Source organism: Trachypithecus francoisi, unplaced genomic scaffold (assembly GCF_009764315.1).
Source record: "Trachypithecus francoisi isolate TF-2019V2 unplaced genomic scaffold, Tfra_2.0 Lachesis_group1, whole genome shotgun sequence".
NCBI lineage: Eukaryota > Metazoa > Chordata > Mammalia > Primates > Cercopithecidae > Trachypithecus > Trachypithecus francoisi.
In genome coordinates this window covers 139,009,327-139,029,356 of record NW_022681454.1, presented here as the reverse complement: position 1 = coordinate 139,029,356, position 20,030 = coordinate 139,009,327, and the positions used below count along the sequence as shown (strand labels likewise).

Here is a 20,030-nt window from a genome sequence, read left to right as displayed (position 1 = left end):
TGTTTCCCCAGTGGCTACACAAAGGGGCTGATTATAAAATCATAAAGACAGAGGACTTAATGACCTGTAGGATGAATCTTTATCAATGAAACACAGAGTATGACAACCAACTGACATATAAATGTCCCTCTCTCTGACTAACTGTTCCAAAGTACAAAGGTTCCAAATGACTTCTTTAGGTTTGTTTCACATGACCAAATAATGAGCCACGTTTTCTTGGGAAGTTCTGCCCAGCTCAGTCATGTACCACCTTGTGGCTGCTTTCTTCTCTTCCCTGTATCACTTCTTTTTTACCTCCTTGTGGTTGACCTGGCATTGTTTAATCTCAGGCTGTGCTTCCTAGAGAATCTGGATTAAGATGCCAAGCAAAGGTTTTAATTCAGGAAGTTTTTTGAACACTGAATGACAAAGTAAAATGTCTTTATGAATAAGACATTTTAGGCTTCCTGATTGGAAAATTTACCAATTTTCATGCACCAAGTTATCTTCTATCCTTATCTATTTTAATGTATGAATGTACCTCTCTTCTTTACTTTAATGAAATTAATGTGCTTATTCATTTTTTTTTTTAATAAATGCAGTGTCTCTCTTACCCTGCCCCATTTTGTTTTGCAATGTTTTCATTACTCTGTCTGGTTTATTACACTTTTATCATGTAGTTCCCCTATATTGGAACTTTTCTCAGTGCAGAGAGACAGTATGCTAGTTGTTTATCCTTTTCAGAATGTGTACCTATTTTTTACTGTCATTGCTTAGAACAAACAGGTTCATCAGTATACTTCTCTTTATACATTGTGGCATAATGGAAGAGTGCAATAAATTTTGAACAAAAATTATGGAGTCCTCACAGCTTATATCAAGGCACACCTCACAGAATACTAAACTTTTCTGATTACATTTTGCCAAACTTATCTTAGGCAGGGGAATGTACACCACCCCCAGTATTCCAGAATGTAGTCAGGGGCTTCACTATCACTCTTCTACCTTCCTCGTCACCTCCCCTTTAATTATTCTTTCTGATAATAATTTAGAGCCTAGCGGCCGGGCGCGGTGGCTCAAGCCTGTAATCCCAGCACTTTGGGAAGCCGAGACGGGCGGATCACGAGGTCAGGAGATCGAGACCATCCTGGCTAACACGGTGAAACCCCGTCTCTACTAAAAATACAAAAAACTACCCGGGCGAGGTGGCAGGCGCCAGCTACTCGGGAAGCTGAGGCAGGAGAATGGCGTAAAACCCGGGAGGCGGAGCTTGCAGTGAGCTGAGATCCGGCCACTGCACTCCAGCCCGGGCGACAGAGCAAGACTCCGTCTCAAAAAAAAAAAAAAAAAAAAAAAATTTAGAGCCAATACATATTGTAACCGTATGGTGCATCTATTAGTATTAAATAAGAATCGTTAGCTAATATTTTCATATAACTGTGCATTGAAAGCAAAGCTGAAACTTTACATATTAAGTTGATATATTGCACTTGCTATATATCTCAGATTCAACCTAATTGCTCAGATTCTTCTAGACTTGAATATATCAATCTTTTGGAATTACTTGTTTGCTTTAGTGGTTGTTGCTTTTTCCTAAACTTGTACATCCTGCCGTTTGAGTGCAAACAAGAAGTTAACTCCCCAATCTTTAACCTTCTCTTTGTCTCTCATTTGGTCATGATTTTTTTTTTTTACTCTGTTGTCTATTGATTAATTACTTTTTCTCCCATGAGTGCTTCATCATGAATACTAATCTTTGGAAAAGTTGAGAGTGACATGAATGTTCACAAAAATTATAAAGTCCTCAGATGAAAATTGCAGCAATTCAAAATTGCAATCCCATTGGAACAAAACAAAGACAGCTACAACCATTTGAAAGCAAGTCACATTTTTGCGCACCATCCATTATTCTTGCATTTAACAGAATGTTAAAGATTCTACAGCTTGTGAATTTATTAGCTTGGTATTTAGCATGTTTCATGGCCAAAATAGCAAAGAAGCTTCATTATTACTGGTTAAATTAGCCTCATGAAAATGTTGTTGGTAAAAGGTTACAGAAATGAATAAGAGATCTAACCAAGCAGCATATTGGACCATTTACCACTATAATTTTAAAAAGGCATTCTGATGATTTAAATTAACTTGGCTAAAGGGTAGAGATTTAGATAAAAATTAATAATTGAAGCCTAAATGACATGGTTAGCTCTTCTTTTTGATAAGGAGGGAACAACGCATACACATACAGTAGTTTCATACATTGTCCTTTTGACAGAAGCTGAAGTCAATAAAACCATACCTAACAATACCATTTATTTGTTATTCAGGCTTTTTTTTTTTTTTTGGAGAGAGAGTCTTGCTTTGTCACCCAGGCTGGAGTGCAGTGGCCCAATCTCGGCTCACTACAACCTCCATCTCCTGAGTTCAAGAGATTCTCCTGCCTCAGCCTCCCGAGTAGCTGGGACTACAGGCACGCGCCACCACGCCTGGCTAAGTTTTGTATTTTTAGTAGAGGCAGGGTTTCACCATGTTGGCCAGGCTTGTCTTGAACTCCTGACCTCAGGTGATCCGCCCACCTCGGACTCCCAAAGTGCTGGGATTACAGGCATGAGCCACGGTACCTGGCAGGGCTTTTGCTTTTTAAAGAGATATTTGTAACTGTACTATATATATAAACTGAATTACCTAAGTATCTCATGTTTGCTTCCCACATGGTCAGATATCCCTTCCCACATTCTTTGATTCTGTACCATTGAAACTTAAAAACGTAACCATCTTTACATAGAGGTTTTACAATTTGCTTTTTCACTGATGTCTTCTCTATGTGTATAAGAATAGGATGTCTACTATCTTTGTGAAAATTTCATCAGGGAATTTAACATTTCTAATTTTTTGCCCTTTGACATATGTTTTTATTTGTGTGGTCCAAACTATTCATATTTTTTGTGTGCTAAAATAATTTTTAAAAAATATTTAAGCTAATAAGCTCATAGAACTTTCCTAGTAATTATGATAAAAAAATTTCTTACTATCTTGACAACTCTGACTAAGTGTTACGTGTCTATGGATTTAAGATAAAAGTAAAATTTTTCCTCTCTTCCACTCTTAACAGAAACCAAGAGATAAAAGAACTTGGTGAGCTTTCTCCACATTGGGACAATCTGCGAAAAAATGTCCTTACTCACTGTGACCAAATGGTGAATATGTACCAAGACATTCTGACAGAACTGAGCAAGGAAACAGGTGTGGAAGCAATAACTCTACTTACTCGAAGTGAATTGCATTTCCTGCTTGTGAAATGAAAAAAAAATAATCAACTGATTTTATGTAGATAGGAGAACTGGAGATTTTTTTAAAACTCTTTTACTTCTAACTTTAACATCTTAAAACAAAGAAAACGTTACCCTATTTTACCTTACGGAATTATTATATGAATAATTGAGATAATTTTTTAAAATATTGAATTTCTAAGAAGAAAAGCAACTCATAAATATAGGATATGTTTTTCTTTCTGAAGTTCTTTTAACATTTTTCTGTCAGGTTTATCTTTTAACATGCATATTAATTTATCATTATTTACTAATAATGTTTAATTTCTGGTTTCCATCAGGGTCCTCTTTCAAATCAAGCAGCAGCAAAGGAGAGAAAACGTTAGAATTTGTTCCAGTAAATCTACATCTGCAAAGAATGCAGGTACACAGCCCTCACTTGAAAGGTATCATCATAAATTATTCTTTTCAAAATGGCAAATTATGTTACAGTGTGTACCTCTTTGAACAGCTTGAGTGTTGGCAGAAGTGAAGTTTAACAATTATATACAGTTGAAAATGAAACAATTGAACCTCATAATGACCCTAAATCCTGCTAAAGAGACTATGACATTTTTGTTGCTGTATTTTTGAGAAATATTTTATGATTGTGGCACCTGGATTGAGGTAGAGATGGAAATGCAAAATGAGTAATAGCATCCTTAAGTAGTATTAACGGTGGCTAATAGGTAACACTTGTGCTCACTTGAATTAGAGAAAAAAAAAAGAAAAAACGAAATTTGCTCATATTTTTCCTGTCTTGAGAAACCAAAGCCCCAAAGTCGACTAATACGCCAAGTTTTTTTGACTTACTGGTAACTATCGATAGAAGCCCCCTTTTCTATGGAAAAAAAGTGAGTATAGTAAGGTAGAAAGTGGTAGAGTATTTAAAAGTAATCAGTTGTAAGAAATATTTGTCAAAGAGAAATATATAGGTTTTTCTGAACGTACCTGAAAATGATCCAGAGTGACCAATATGGTGTCATATTTATTACCATTATACATAATCCCTTGCCATTTATCAAAAATATACTTTCCAATATCTTTTCATCTCCCCTTTTCCTTAACTTATTACTATAGCAATTATGCAAATTCAGGATGACTTTATGCCCTGGTTTGCTGGCAAAAGTCCTAGATTATGTCCCTGTCCCTACATATGCCTATGACCATTGTTAATGGTACTCTTGCTTCCTTTACTTCTTAAATGTTTCCCTGTTTAAAAGACTAATGCTGTGTTCATCCTACTAGTACCTGTCTTTTAGGGGTCACAAAGTTATCAAATTCTTTAGGATAAGTGCCTAAAAATGCATACAAACATACTTAGAGAGACATCTAAATTCTCATTCTGACACTCTGTTTTGTAGCCCTTGTCACAACATAGTAGTTACAGGTTTAGAAAGGTTAAAACACAAGAGCTGTTGTACACTGTTAGTGAAAATGTAAACTGGTGTAGCCACTATGGTGAAAACAAATATGGAGGTTCCTAAAAAAACTAAAAATAAAGCTACCATAGGGTCCAACATTCACACATCTGGGTGTTTATCCAAAATAATTGAAATCAGAATCTCAAAGAGATGTTTGCACTCCCACATTCATTGCAGCATTGTTCACAGTAGCCAAGACAGAAAAATGTCCATCAATGGGTGAAAAGATAAATTGTGGTATGTACAAAGAATGGAATATTATTCGGTCTTATAGAGAAGAAAATCCTGCCATGGTGAGACAACATGGATGAACCTGGAGGATACTATGCTAAGTGAAATAAGCCAGGATACAGACGGACAAATACTACATGACACTTCTTATATGAGGAATCTAAAATAGTCAAACTCGTAGAAGCAGAGAGTATAATGGTGGTTTCCAGAGGCTATGGGGAGGATGAAAAAAGGAGGTATTAGTCAAAGGGTACAAAGTTGCAGTTATGCAAGATGAGTAAGTCCTAGAGAGTTATGGTACAGGATAGTGTCTATAGTTCACAGTACTATATTGTATACTTTAAAATTTCTGAGGGGATAGATCTTATGTTAAGTGTTCTTATCAGACACATATACATTAATAATAATAGCAATATTAAAGAGAGAGGAACCTTTTGGAGATGATTGATAGGCTTATGACATAAGTCGTGGTAATGGTTTAGAGAGTATATATTTATGTCCAATGTCATCAAGTTGTATACGTATATATCGCTTTTACTATGTCAATCATACCTCAATAATGTGGTTTTAAAATGTGAAAGTGAGATCTAAGTTCTGCTTTAGAATTGTCTGAAATTTTATAGTCTGAAAAATTAAACTTTATTTTCTAGTGTTTGCATACCAACCATATATACATCATCAGCTGATTTGCAAGTTTAAGTGTGATTATACTTATTCTGATATATTATGTTATTATATGTGGTGATCAAGTATATGAAATTTTAATTTAGGTCTTATTCACCTAAGATTATGTCAAATTGAAGAACTGAAAAAAAAGAGAGATGGATTGGCCCAAGGCATTTAGAAACTGCTGTGGTCTGAATGTATCCCTGAAAATCATGTGTTATAAACTTAATCCCCAGTGCAACAATGTTGGGAGGTGAGACCTAAGGGGAGGCATTTGGATCAAGAGAACTCTACACTTATGAGTGAATTAATGCCACGATAAAAAGAGCTTTCAGAAGCAAGTTTACCCTCTTTAGCTCTTCTGCCTTGTAGATTTACAAAATTTGTTCTCTCTTGCTTTTCCACCTTCTACCATTTAAAAGCACAGCAGAAGGCCTTCATCAGATACCAGTGCCTTGATCTTAGACTTCCTAGCCTCCAGAACTGTTAGAGAATAATTTATATTTTTTAAATACAAGTTACTTAGTCCATAATATTATGTTATAACAGCACAAAATGGAGTAGACAGTAGTTCTTCCTTAATTACTGAGTGTCTGTCAGTAGTTTGAATAGAACATTAGGTAATGATTTTTAAAATAACCAAAAACAAACTGTTACAAGTGTTAAAGAAACTAAAATACTTAAGAACTATCTGACAATCAACATAATGTTTTTTTAATAGCCAAAATGAAAAGGCTTTTATGATGTAGTAAAATGTTTATATTATTTTAAAGTGTAATAGCCCTGGGCTTGAATTGTAGCACTACCACTTTTTACATGAGCTGAGTCTGCTATTTAATCTTTCCAAGCAATTTCATTCTCATTCCTGATTGAGTTAGGGTGCGTAAAACACATAAAATGATAAAATAATAGTAGCTTTATTATACATGTGGCATTTTGCATCACTGGAACAAAATGGATCTGTTTTATCAGAACTGATGTAATTGGAGAAAATTGATCAAGTAAGAACCTATTAAAAATCCGCGAAGTCTTGAACTAAGGAAATAGCCAGGTTTAGATTAAAGATGACTTAAAGATGCATTTTGGAGAAACCATCACATGCAAATACTTACTGACTGAGGGAATAAGCCAAGGAGGGAAAAGGATAATTTGCTTTACAGCCGTGGGTAGATGACAGTGTCATCAAACCAGATAGATTTGTTTGGGACCACATACATATGAATTCATATTTAATTATGTATTCAAATGTTTGTTGATTAACCTTAAAATACCTCCACCAAACAAAGAGAAATTATGATCAAAGTGGCCTTTTACTTCATATTTCTTTCTTGAAAATGAAAGAACCATGTACTATACTGTTTTCAAAGGTACCATCTGAAAAATAGAGTAAAATAGGATGAGGACAATATGTTTAGTTTCTGATTCTCTGATTTGAAGATTTGAAAGAAACAATCTGGCAACTAAAAGAAAGAAATTCAGAAAAGCAAACAAAAGGTGTGTGTGTGTGTGTGTGTGTGTGTGTGTGTGTGTGTGTGTATGCATGCATGCATGCATTTTCTAACTTGTTTGGTTTGGGATATGTATTAGTTTTCTAGAGCTGTTGTAAAAAAGCACCAAAAACTGGGTTGCTAAAATAGCCAAACTTATTTTTTCACAATTCTGGGGGCTGGATGTCTGAAATCAAAATGTCATCAGGGCCATGCTTCCCCTTAAACCTATGGAGTATTCCTTCCTTTTCCCTTCCTGGTATGTGCTGGTTTGCTGGTAATCCTTTGCCTGCTGATGTTATATGCCAGTCCTCTATCTTGCTCATGGTGTTCTCCTGCCCTCTCTATATGTCTGTTTCTGTATCCAAATGTCCCCTTTAGGGACAACAGTTATATAGGATTAGGATCCATCCTTAATGACTTTATTTCAACTGGATTATATCTGTAAAGACCTTATTTCCAAATAAAGTCACATTCTGAGGTATCTTTCTTGGGAGGTACAAGCAAACCCACAAGAGGATTTTGAAAGGAATTTCTTACTTGTAATGACAAATATCAAGCAATACAGAAAAAAAAATAATGTTACAGATCTAGGGTACAACCCAGAAACTAGAAGATTTTTTACAAAGCAGCAGAAAGACTGGTTCTGGTCTTTGAAGAGCTAAAGAGAAAATATGGGAAAAGGCTAGATATCTTAAGAGCCACATTAATGGGAACAGCACAGAATTGTATTGCATGTATAACAGCATGCTAAATTATCAAGCTTATGTTTTAAAAATATTTATATAATATTAAAAGTTATTAGTTGAAACTGGAGTTCAGATTAAGTAGCCTCTATATAGACTAGGTCACCAACTACATGTTATAATACAGGTTGAAAACTCCATTGAAATTTTGGGTCCTTACCACTTACTACTTTAACTTTAACTTATTTGACCTCTTTGAGTGTCATTTTGTTATTTGCAAAATGAAAAGCTTAAAAGTTTTCATAGATGGTAGTGAATCAAATATTCTACTTTCTTTTATAACATGTATTTAACAGATTTTGGATTGCAGTTGAATTTATTTAAGATTTGTGGCTACTGATTTGAATGTTTAGCTGAATTATTATTGCAAGGTAATAATGCAAGTAAGATGGGCTAAGCCTTGGCATTTTACTGGCAAGCTATTTGGATGTGGTCTATCTTTTTTTTCATTTTTACCATTAGTAAATTGTGTCTTCACATTTGATTAATAAGCCTGCTATATTTGGAGAGGAAGCTTTGCAAACAATAGCTGGCAGAGTCACTAAATACAAGGCCAATATGTAGCTCTTGAAATAAGTAACTGAGCAGAACTAATGTTGTCATGTCTCATACTGACAAATGGAATAACCTGCAGTTAACTTAGGGTGCCCTGAAACTCATTAAGTTAAGTTTTTCATCCTTATTCATCACTTAAACTAAATGCAACAAGTAGAATGCTCACCACAATAGATCTTAGCCAGCAGTGACAAGAATGAAACGTAAACCCCAAAATTAAAAACAAAATATTTTATACTAATATACTTTAATACATTTTATTTTCATGGCACATCAATTGTGAATATTATAGAATATAAATTCCTGTTATGTAATATTCTGTTTTATTTTATATGTTATAGATATACAATAGAAAAGTATAATATTTTGCTATAAAATGTAATGAATTCAAACTAAAGCAGCTACTTTGTTTCACAGCAGACATAGTTTATGGATCCGTTGTAATCTATAGTACTGAAAGCCTTCTTTATGCAACTCTGCATTATTAATATATTAGCTAACTGTAAGCATGAGTGTTTTGTAAACACTATATAGCTGTGATTTTACTTTGTGAGCCTGGTCCCCTTAGATATAGCTGCTTGAGTGATTGCAATGCCTGACACAGCATGTGCAAAAAAATAAAAAGAGAGTCTGGTGTGATCACTTCACCCAAGCTAAATCAATGGAGTTTCACTCGTGTATTCTCTTTGGGGATTCAGAGACAATCTGTCCTCACGAATTTAACTCTAATTGTGTTCTAGGGAACCAACAAGGAAGAAGAATCAGACATACAGTAATAAGGCAGACCACAAAAAGAGAGGAAAGGCAGAGATAGTCTCTCATGGCTTTTCAGTTCCTGATTTGAGCCCACAGGGAATGAATGGGCTTGCCCTTAGTTTGCATGAGTGAAATACACCTGTCAAGCACAGCCCCGCCCACTCTCATTGTTTTTGTTTGTTGTTTTTCAGATATCTCAAGTGGGATTCTGTAAATTGGTATGAAAAGAAGCTTGACTAAAATATGTTTAAAAAATGATTTTATATCATAAAGCTGCAGTTGAAATCAGGTCGAACAGTAGCCAATATTTACTGTGTTAACTGTGGAGGAGTCAGCTAACCTCTTTGGCCTTTCATTTTATAATCTCTGCATAGAAAGAAGGAGCAAAAGAGAAGAGCTTCTAGAGCTCTCTGATTTCTGTATCTCAAGAATCTGAGAGTATCACCTCATCAGTGAAGCATAATTACGTTAGATATATTTAATAACGATGTCAAATTGCTTGGACTATTTTGAAACGGATTTCCCTTAAAAATCCCTAAAGACTTGCAATTCCTGTCAAAGGCATATTACATGCCATTTTGAAATCGGAGATTATATTTACGTTGTTCCTTGATATGAGGTCAGCGTGTCTTCATTTTTGACATTAGCACTATTTTATAGTTGTAGAAATTTTAGAAAGATTTTCTGGGAAAAATAGAGTTATTATCTCATTTCTATTATTAAATGGTTTTTAAAAGGCTACAAGGCAGCCCTATTATTAAATCTCAAACCAATCCGGTGTCTTTAGCTTTGCAAGACTCAACAACTTAAATTCTACTTCTCTATTACTTTTTATCTATTACTTTGGATACTATGCAATTTTCACAAAGCCAAAGACAATTTTTGAGACACTATAAAATGTCCAAAAAGGAAGACACATGTAGATGAAAAAAAAAACGTATTTTTTTCTTAAATTTTCTATAAAAAATTCCCACTTAGATTTTTATAACTGTCTCTTGATACCAAAAATTTGAAGACCTTTATTACACAGCTAAGGGCTATTCAAATCACAAAGATACATAAAGAACAGGATATGGCCATGGTAAAAGCTGTTCAAAAAATCATAAAGAGCAGGGTACAATAAAAAGATTTTTAAAATGATAATACAGATTTTACCAATCAAATTGTTACCTTAGAATTTTAATTTTGTTTTCTTATAGGTATTGTTACCTTAGAATTTTAATTTTGTTTTCTTATAGGTTATTTTTTTCTTGTACATTTTTTCTCCTTGGAGGAAAACAGTCAATTGCAGTTAATTCTAAATTTAAAGGAATACAACTGCCGCAGCTAAGAATGAACATGGTACTTTAAGTGTATACCATTCTTCATTGACTGAAGAGACCAGGAAATAAATCACATGGTATACATAGATCAGTCTACTATTTTGTAGTAGTTCCAAGTGAAATTTAAGGCTGAAGGGGTAAAGGAGATAAACCTAGCTGTTTCACATTGAGATACTGGTAGCTGATAATTATCAAATGACAATTGTGAAATATTAAGAAGACTACCTAAGATAATAAATTTGTAATTTTCATGAGAAGTATTGATATTTTAACAATTTGAGTGACTAGTTTTAAATGTGAGGGGAAATATCTCAATTACAGTTAAGGATTACACAACTGTACATAATGTCATTTCAGACCATGTGACAGACCTAACATACGCGTAGCTGGAGAACAAAACTGTTTCTCTTGGCTTAAATTCATGTCAGTTCTGAGAATAACATTCAGCAGCTACTTTCCAATTGTTTCCTTCAAAGTCACTCTTTGGCTATCAAAGTTAAAAGTTTAAAACTTAAAACCAGTTTTTTGAAGACCTGAAGTATACAAATGCTATTTAAAGCCAAACTCTTTGGACTTCTGTAAAATATGCACACAAAGATTCAAGCTTTTTGAGGGGTGGTTCTGATCAAGATAGGTAGAATCAGAATGCAATAGAGGAAATACAAAGAGAGGGAGGCTTTGTTTGCTTTATAAGTAGCTAGACATAAAGCATATCTAGTGTCTTTGTGGAGAAGATAGCAATGGAATATCATAGGTTGAAAATGCCTTTCTAGAAGTTAGATAAGGTACTACACTTCTGCTAGCTGTGAGAGTTTGTCAATTTGAAATTTGTTCTATGAAGTTCAGAACTGCAGAATGTTTGGGGACTTTTCCCCTATTTTAGCTCTCTAGTACTTTCACATTTGAGAACACATAAGTCTGCTTATTTTTTTTCGAATCCTGATTGTTTTGTTGCCTATCAATATAACTGTCTTAGAATTTCTTATCCCCAAACTGCTTTATTTTTAACTTACTTTCATTGTGTTAAGTGATAATAAATGATCAATAAAATTATAAAAGTGATAATAAAAGGAATGAGAAATAAAGAATAGAGGCAGATAAGGTAATAAATATGGAAATATGTATACACAATTAGTATATGTTTTCTAGTCCTAGCTACTGAAAGGGAAAACAGTGACACCATAGTAGCAGTGAGCATAACTAGTCCTCAGTGCTTGATTTCTAAACACTATTCCCTAATAAAAAGGATCAAGGTTTATTGGAAAGCTGGTTGATTGCAGGGCTGAGTCAGGGAAAATACAAGATGATTCTGGAGCATCTTGTGGCTCTGGAAAGTAGTGGTATGCTAAAAAAAAATGTTCTTAATAGAATAGTTATATATAAAGGGCACAATAACCAACCTTAAGGAGCTCCCAAAACACAAAGCTGGCACAACTTGAACAGCAAAAAGATATTACTGAGTCATTAACCAAATAAAAAATTCCCATGGGCCTATATTAATATTAATAGACAACAGAATAAGTAAATGAATGGAGGAGAAGAGTCAATCATGCCTTTCAGAAGAATTCCGATTAATAATGTGAGAAGAATGAAACAAAAAATTACTATTCAGATATATCAGTGACAATTAAGATCCATCAATGAATGTAAAAATTAATGAGTGAAAGTTTAAGCAGAAAAAGGATATTTGCATAGTCTCCAAGTATGTCCCCCCAGATTTTTACTAACTTTCCAGGGGAGAATTAACTGTCAGTATGGCAGGCACCCCAATGCCTCAAGGTTAGCCTCAAAGTAGTACAGAAACATACACTGATATGATGCTCTGAGAAGGGCACATCACTTCTGTAGCATTCTGCTCCATATTGCAGGACCTCAGTCTAATGACAAACTGTAAGAGAAACCCAGGCTGAGGAACATTCTACAAAGTAACTGATCAGTACTCTTCAAAAATGTCAAGATTATGAGAGACAATGAAACACTGAGGAACTCTTATAGATTGGAGGAGCTTGAGAAGACCTGACAGCTGAATGAAAGACAGGATCCTAGAAGAGAAAAAATGTGTGAGTGGAAAAACCAACCTGAATACATCTCCTTAAAGGACTTCTATATTCCTTCCTGTTTTGGACAGCATATTAAAAGTTAATTCAAATTCCATGGAAATATTGATAGCAATTTAGTTATAAGCTCTTTGATCGTTTATAGACTATAATCCAGAAAATATATATACATACATACACACATATTCCTGAGATGTGTGTATATGTACATCTGTGTGTGTGTGTGCATGTGTAGCCAGATTCTAATGTTTTTATTGACAGTATATATATATATATATATATATTTTTTATTCATCAGTTAAGAATATTAATTCCCTGTATGATCTAACGACAAATAAGACAAACCAAATTGAGCATCTAAATATTTATATATTTATTTATCGACATTTTTGAACACCTACAGCTTACAATGATTTCCATTTGAAGAAAAAGACATTAAATGCACAATGCCGTATTTTATATTGTGTGAAGCCTAGAGAAGAAAGTAAATTAACTATCAAAATTATTTTATGCAATATGAAAAGTAATACTCTGATAAAGATATGAATTTAGGACTATGATAGGAAAGAGGAAGAAGTAAGTATTTCTAGCTGAATACATTACACAAAGATCTCTGTGTAGGAACTAACTTAGCAACAAGGCCTAACTATGAAATTTACAAGTATAAAGAACAGAAAAATGAAAGAGAGAAGGGCAGTTTAGGTAATGGGAAGAGCCTTAGGAGAGTGGGAGAATCGGAACAGGATTAAAGAAAAGACATTTAATTAATTGTGTCATTTACTTTCCATATTCTGACATCTTAACAGAATATGTAGAATATCTCTCCATGAATTATCTTGAGTTAGGAATATGAATCATAAATATGATAAAAGCCAAATATACTGTTTTCCCTCAGAATATTTACACTTATTTATCTTACAGCCACTTGATGTTTGCCTATATTATGAACTTATAAAATAAAAAAGTGAGAAAGATACTAAAATAAATAGATGAGAAATTGGAAAAGAGTTCACAAACTGTAAGTAATTCAAGGGATTATAAATAAGACATTGACCCTCTGAAGCGAAGGAATCCTACAGGGAACACAGGGAAGGAAGCCAAAGATGAGAACAAGGAAATGAACAGAGTGATAAGAAAAGGGAATTGTGGATATGACATAAGATTGTGGAAGGATTTTTTTTTAAGTAAAAATAGGGGAAAAAAAGCATGGGAGAAAGCTGGAAAAGGAAAGCTTAAGAAAAAATAAGTATTTTAAGAATGAAAAAAAGAACAAATGAAAACTATAGCAAAAATAGAAACGATACCTGGATGAGAAAGGTAATTAAAATGAAAATTAATTTTGCTTATAATTTAAGTGTATACCTAGTTGCTGTTGTAGTAAATCATGCTGAAACCTCTGTATATTTGATAAATAAGAATGACATCAATTCTAATACAGAAATTTTTGACCCTTAATTTTAAATATTCACGGGAAATTAGGGTCACTCTTGAAAATAATGTATGTTCCGTGGGTGTTTGTTTAGTGAATGAATAAAGATTAGGATAATATAGGTCGGGTCAGTTTAATCATTTTTTTATTTTTATAAATTACAAACTTTTGTTTGCCCTCTGAGACCACAATTAACAATAAATGTTTAATCTTCTTTTTGATGTGATCACAAAAACATCTCTATTTTAGAAACAAACATCTAGAATGTTAACACAAATCACATTTATTGAGCATCCAGTATATGCTCACTGTTGCTGCAGCTAAGGGAAGAATCTAAGCGTGACTAAGACATTGAAGGTTGTTTACAGTATAAGTTTTTTTGTTTAGTGAATCAGACTTCGGAAAATATATCAGATCCGAAACTTACTAGCATTAAGACTAGACACATTATTTAATCTCATGGAGAATCTGTCTTATTATCTATAAAGTTGAGGAAACTATATTTATCTTATAGTATTATTTTGAAAATTAAATGAGATCCTGAAAATAGAGTACCTACTAAAGTAAGGGTTCAGGTATGCACTGAGTAAATGCCAACTGTTGTCATAATTATTCATTCATTTAGGAACTTTTATTGTGCTCTTACTATATTGTCACCATCATTATTATTAACATTGTTATTGTTTATTAAATACAATTCTTATCCACAAATAACATATATCCAGTGAAGAATATGAGTCTTAAGGCAATTGTAACAATTTTATGACCATATTCATTATTTTATTTGAATGCAGAAACTATCATAAGGAATTACATCTTCAAGGTAAAGACAAAGCAATGTGGAAGTATAGATAAAAATTATTATTCTGACTTGAATATTCAGAAAGACTTCAAAGAGAAGGTGATAATTGAGTTTGATTGCAAAAGAGCAGTGGAATTTCAGTAGCAAAGAAATGGAAGGGAGGTTGGGATGGAAAAATATCCAAGTCAGAGAACACAAAGACGAAGATGTAAAGACTTCAAGAAATGTGGAACTGCTGTTGTAACTGGACAACAGACAATCATGCTATAAATGAGGAGTACCTCCCGTGTGCCAAGCATTGAGGATATACTCTTGAAAATGACTACAATAATTTTCCCCTTCCTTCCTTCCTTCCCTCCCTCTCTCCCTCCCTCCTTCCCTCCTTCCCTCCCTCCCTCATTCTTTCCTTCCTTCTTCCTTTCCTTTTCCCTTTCCCTTTCCCTTTCCTTTTCCTTTTTCCTTTTTCCTTTTTCCTTTTTCCTTTTTCCTTTCCTTTCCTTTCCTTTCCTTTCCTTTCCGATGGAGTTTCACTCTTATTGCCCAGGCTGCAGTGCAATGGCATGATCTCGGCTCACTGCAACCTGTGCCTCCCAGGTTCATGTGATTCTGCTGCCTCAGCCTCCCCAGTAGCTGGGATTATAGCTGGCTGCCACCACTCCTGGCTAAATATTTGGATTTTTAGCAGAGACAGGGTTTCACCATGTTGGCCAGCCTGGTCTCAAACTCCTAGCCTCAATTGATCTGCCCTCCTCGGCCTCCCAAAGTGCTGGGATTACAATAATTTTCACTTTCATGGTGCTTACAATCCACTGGATGGTGTGACCAAGGAAGAATTGGACCCAGGTCATAGATGACCTAAATATGACCTTGAGATGTTTTAATGTTCTACTATGAACATTTATAAGGAGGAATTAAGTATTGAAGGCTGTGTGTCAGAGTAACCGACTGGCCACTCATATAAAAGTGAACTACTGCATTGTGGATGCAGAGAGGCTAACGTTAAGAGACAGTAGTCATCCTGACAAGAAATGAGGAAGGTAAGCACTAAGATAAAGATAAGTAACATGAACAAAAAGAATTAAGATTTTGTAACAGAGTTGTTAGAACTGGTGAGATATAATGATGAGGGAAGGAGAGGAGTTGAACATGATCTTGAGGACTCTACTCTTGGAGGCTTAAAGGAATGTGTTGTCTGTATTTGTCACAGGGAACCAGGAAGGAAGAGCCAGTTAGGGTCAAGAGTTGGAACATGTTAAGCTGAATAGGTTTTGAAACTCAGACTTGCCCATAAAGCTGTTAGGAATTGGATTATTTTGTTTGGAAGAGGTCAGAACTAGTCAAGAGATTTCATAGTCCTTTGTAAAAATATGGTGTGAAAACCTTAAAAGGGATGAGTTCATAAATAGAAAATAGAATTAAAAGAAAACATCAGAACTTTACAGAACAGCTTGTTCATAACTTAGGAGTTATAATATAGATGGTTCTATAGAAACACAAACTCCTTCATTTAGATTTAACAGTAAACAATCAGTTCTTTGTTATGAGAGGAGGAGACCATTCAAACACCATGCTTCTTCTTTTCCTGCTATTTCAAAATGTCTTGGTTTCTTCATAGATGTCTAGAATTCTCATGAGCAGGGAGGTGGATGAATAGAGACTCTTTCTGTTCCCAGAGAGTCACTTTGGAGGATGCTGAAATTATGGATGAATTGAAGACACAGATTCACCGTAAAGCTGAAACAGCTGAAGTGTCAGGGCCTGCCACTTGCATGGGCCTCTTATAAGACACTACAAGGAATTATAAACATGCTTATGGACAAATGCTTTTGCAAATTTGGCAAAAGTTAGTTATTTAAACTTTCATTAATTCAGAGTTCTGTCTCTATTCAGATTTTCTCTCCCTTTTCCTTCCCTTCTTATTGGGTAGTTCTGGAGAGGCTACTGGCAATGTTTTGGGAGAAGTTGAAGTAAGAATACATTTAGTTTAGGCTTAGTGGAATATATGTCTACATTTTTTATAAAACAGCTTTATTGAAGTAAAATTGACCTACAAAAACCTGCATATATTTATACAACTTGATGAATTTGGACATAGGCATACCCCCATGAAGCTGTCACCACAATTAAGATAACAGACAAACCCATGAAGTCTAAAAGGTTTTTTTGTGGACTTTTTCTTTTGGTGGTTGTTGTTGTTTTAAGAACACTTAACATGAGATATGCCCTCTTAATACATGTTTAAGTAAACAATACAGTGTTATTAACTATAGGCACTATGTTGTGCAGCATGTCTCTTATTTTGCATAACTAAAACTTTATGCCTATTGAATAGCAACTTTGCATTCCCCTTCTCCATTTCCTGACAGTCACCATTATATTCTCTGCTTCTATGAGGCTGACTATTTTGAATACTTCATGTAAGTGGAATGTTTGTCCTGTAACTGGCTTATTTCACGTAGCATATTGTTCTCCAGGCTCATTCATTTTGTTGCAGATGGCAGAGTTTCCATCTTTTTTAAGGCTGAATAATATTTTTAGTCATTCTGTATATTGTTGGTATTGCTGGTCACCCAGTTTTTGGCAGAAATGCAGCATATTTTGTTGCATTGTCATGATAATTTGTCTTTTTGCGTTTCAATTAACGTGGGAACTCATTCCATTCAGAAGACTGAGCCCCAGCGTCATTTTTCCTTTCAGACTCAAAAGATTATTTTTATGGGGAAATAGACAAAAGTTACTATATCACCTTTAATTGGTGCGATTGTTTCTTATACAGAAAATAATAATCATAGATAACATTTACTAAATGCTTACCACATTTAGCTACTTTCAACTACATTTTATAAGTGAGGAAACTGAGACACAGAGAAGTTAAAAAAGTGGCAGATCTGGAATCCAAAGCCAGCACTCAGGTTCCCATCAGTAACTTAAACCACCAGGAAACCCTGACTTTCTGTCACTGAGTTCAAAGCCAGAAGTCCCTGAGGGTAAAATCCTTGGGGTTTTAGACAAAGCAGTTAACTTCTAGTGATCCTCAGGCTTCTTATCAGATAAATGGACAAAGCAGTTAGCTTGTAATGGTCCTCAGGATTCTTACCAGGTAAATGAAGGTGGACTAGAACATAATGTTGGTAACTTTGGGGTGATCTCATGACCCTTTGAGAAAGCTGTGATCCCTTTCCATGACATAGAACAGACGTAATTATGTAATTAACAAACATTCTTGGATACCTTGAAACCAGTGTCTTAGCCCTAGGTTAAAATCCCCCGAACTAGAAAATATTTAAATTTCTTACAAATCTAATATTCTGCTATCTTAAGAAGAGCTGACTTCTAGTTTATTAGTGACTTTTTAAACAGGGCACAGTTAACTATTAAGTGATTTTCATGATATGCCTTATTGATGGGTTGGTTTGTGTTGTATTTTTTCTTGTGATCTTGCATTTTCTGAATGCTGCTGACATCTTTCGCTTGAAGACTTTTTTTATTGAAAGAAAATTTTTAGATGCATCTGGATTGAACTACTCTGAAGAAGTTATGGTGTTTACCTGAAGCTAATAAAATAATTTATGTTTTCCTGGTAAATGAGATCTGAAGAGCAACCAAAGTGTCAATAGCAAAATGAATTGGACAAGGATCTACTATGAAATTAGGTTTCTCAAATAAAATGTAGTTTAACAAGAGACCATTCACTCTGTCTTCCTTCTTATGGGGATACTTTGCATTAGAATGTAAAACTGATGGCATGTTTTGAAGTCATAAACTTAGTATGTATCAAACTTCATGGCTTTCAAGATCAAAGGATTAAGTTTCAATTTAAAAGTATGGATTTTTTGGTTATAAAAACAAAGTGTCTTACTAGAAAACAGAACAAGAAACATTTTATGTATTCTTTCTATGTCACCTAAGGAAATTGCAAAAGCATCCGTTTGAAGTTGTGTAAGATTTAGTATACACAATCAGGAAAGACTCTGTATAGATTTTTAAAAATGCACTAGCACTATTCTGCCCTTGAGTCAAAATGCCTAATATTTTGTTTTTTTTTTTCTATGTAAAATTTGGTTGAAAGATTGTTCATTATTGTTGAATTTCAACATGATTGCAAATTAAATGATGCAAAACTCAATAAAGGAAAATACACAAAAGAGCAATTAACATGTTATCTCAGTAAGTATGTAGAATAATGAGAGAACACACTGTTCTACAATGTAGCATAGAATTAAGATGTAGTCATAAATCAGGAAAATATTATATCTTGTTTAGGTGCACAGGTGGCTTTTAGAAAGATTGATTAGCTCCTCTTTCCCCCTTGAGATGTGAGTTCATAGTTATTCCTGCAAAATTAAACAGAGTAATTCCTCATACTTCCTACAGTAGGTATGCTTCAATGCAAACAGCGTGGTGGAGATAAATGTTTACAAAGTGTTCATCTCCTTGTCTGTTTCTATTCCAGATGCTCTCTACGATGTCATCACTGTGGGAGCCCCAGCTGCCCATTTTCAGGGATTTAAGAATGGTGGTCTTCGGAAACTACTCCATAGATTTGAAACAGAAAGAAGAAAGTAAGTAAAGACAGGAGGAAAGCACAGATTCCATTAATAAGATCTCCCCTTTGGGGAAGTCTATATACAAGGTTAGAATAAAGAAGATTGGTCCATCACAATGTATAGTTCTTGACATCTTAACCTATTTAGTAACATAGAGTTGTTAAATATCTCAAAACTACCAGAGAAGAAATTAGATTAAACAAATTGCCTAAGTGTCTTGCTTACTGAGTGGCATTGTGATGGCAGAAAATTTTCGAGAAGTCATATGACTAAGGGGTGATATTCTAGTGTCAACTATTGCTTGCTCAAAGGAAGTGTTCAGAGATTTAGCTAGAAATACAGTCTAACTTAACTATGGAGCCAAAGATACTGAATAGAGAATATGGCTCCTAATTTATGGTTTTTACCCTGCTAGTAATTTCCATACTGACCTCAGGCTCATTTAATTGTGCCACTTGAAAAAGACACAACAATACAGAATTCTATGTTCTGTTCCTTAGGGAAAAGGCATGAGTATTATCACTGTTATTTATAATTTTATTATACTCTTTCCCCAATTTTTATTTTTACATGCTTTTAAATATTGCCTTATAAAGCTTTTGCAGCAGTAGTTTATAGTTCTGCCCCATGTCTCATCAGTTGAGCTTATCCTATAATATTCTCTGTCTATGACCATGCTCATGTAAAACATAAAGTGCATTATCCAGGTATGAAGAATAACTAC

At 34.3% G+C, this 20,030-nt stretch overlaps 1 protein-coding gene across 6 annotated transcripts in view; it reads left to right on the top strand.

Moving 5' to 3' along the window:
• The window catches only part of INPP4B (inositol polyphosphate-4-phosphatase type II B), an 865,488-nt gene that overhangs the window by 680,416 nt on the left and 165,042 nt on the right, over positions 1-20,030 (top strand). For all 6 annotated transcript variants that reach the window (XM_033215351.1, XM_033215352.1, XM_033215348.1 and 3 more), the window contains 3 exons: positions 3,089-3,219; positions 3,587-3,691; positions 19,213-19,321. In XM_033215351.1, the coding sequence (XP_033071242.1) occupies positions 3,089-3,219; positions 3,587-3,691; positions 19,213-19,321 (345 nt within the window). The remainder of the gene's footprint in view (positions 1-3,088; positions 3,220-3,586; positions 3,692-19,212; positions 19,322-20,030) is intronic.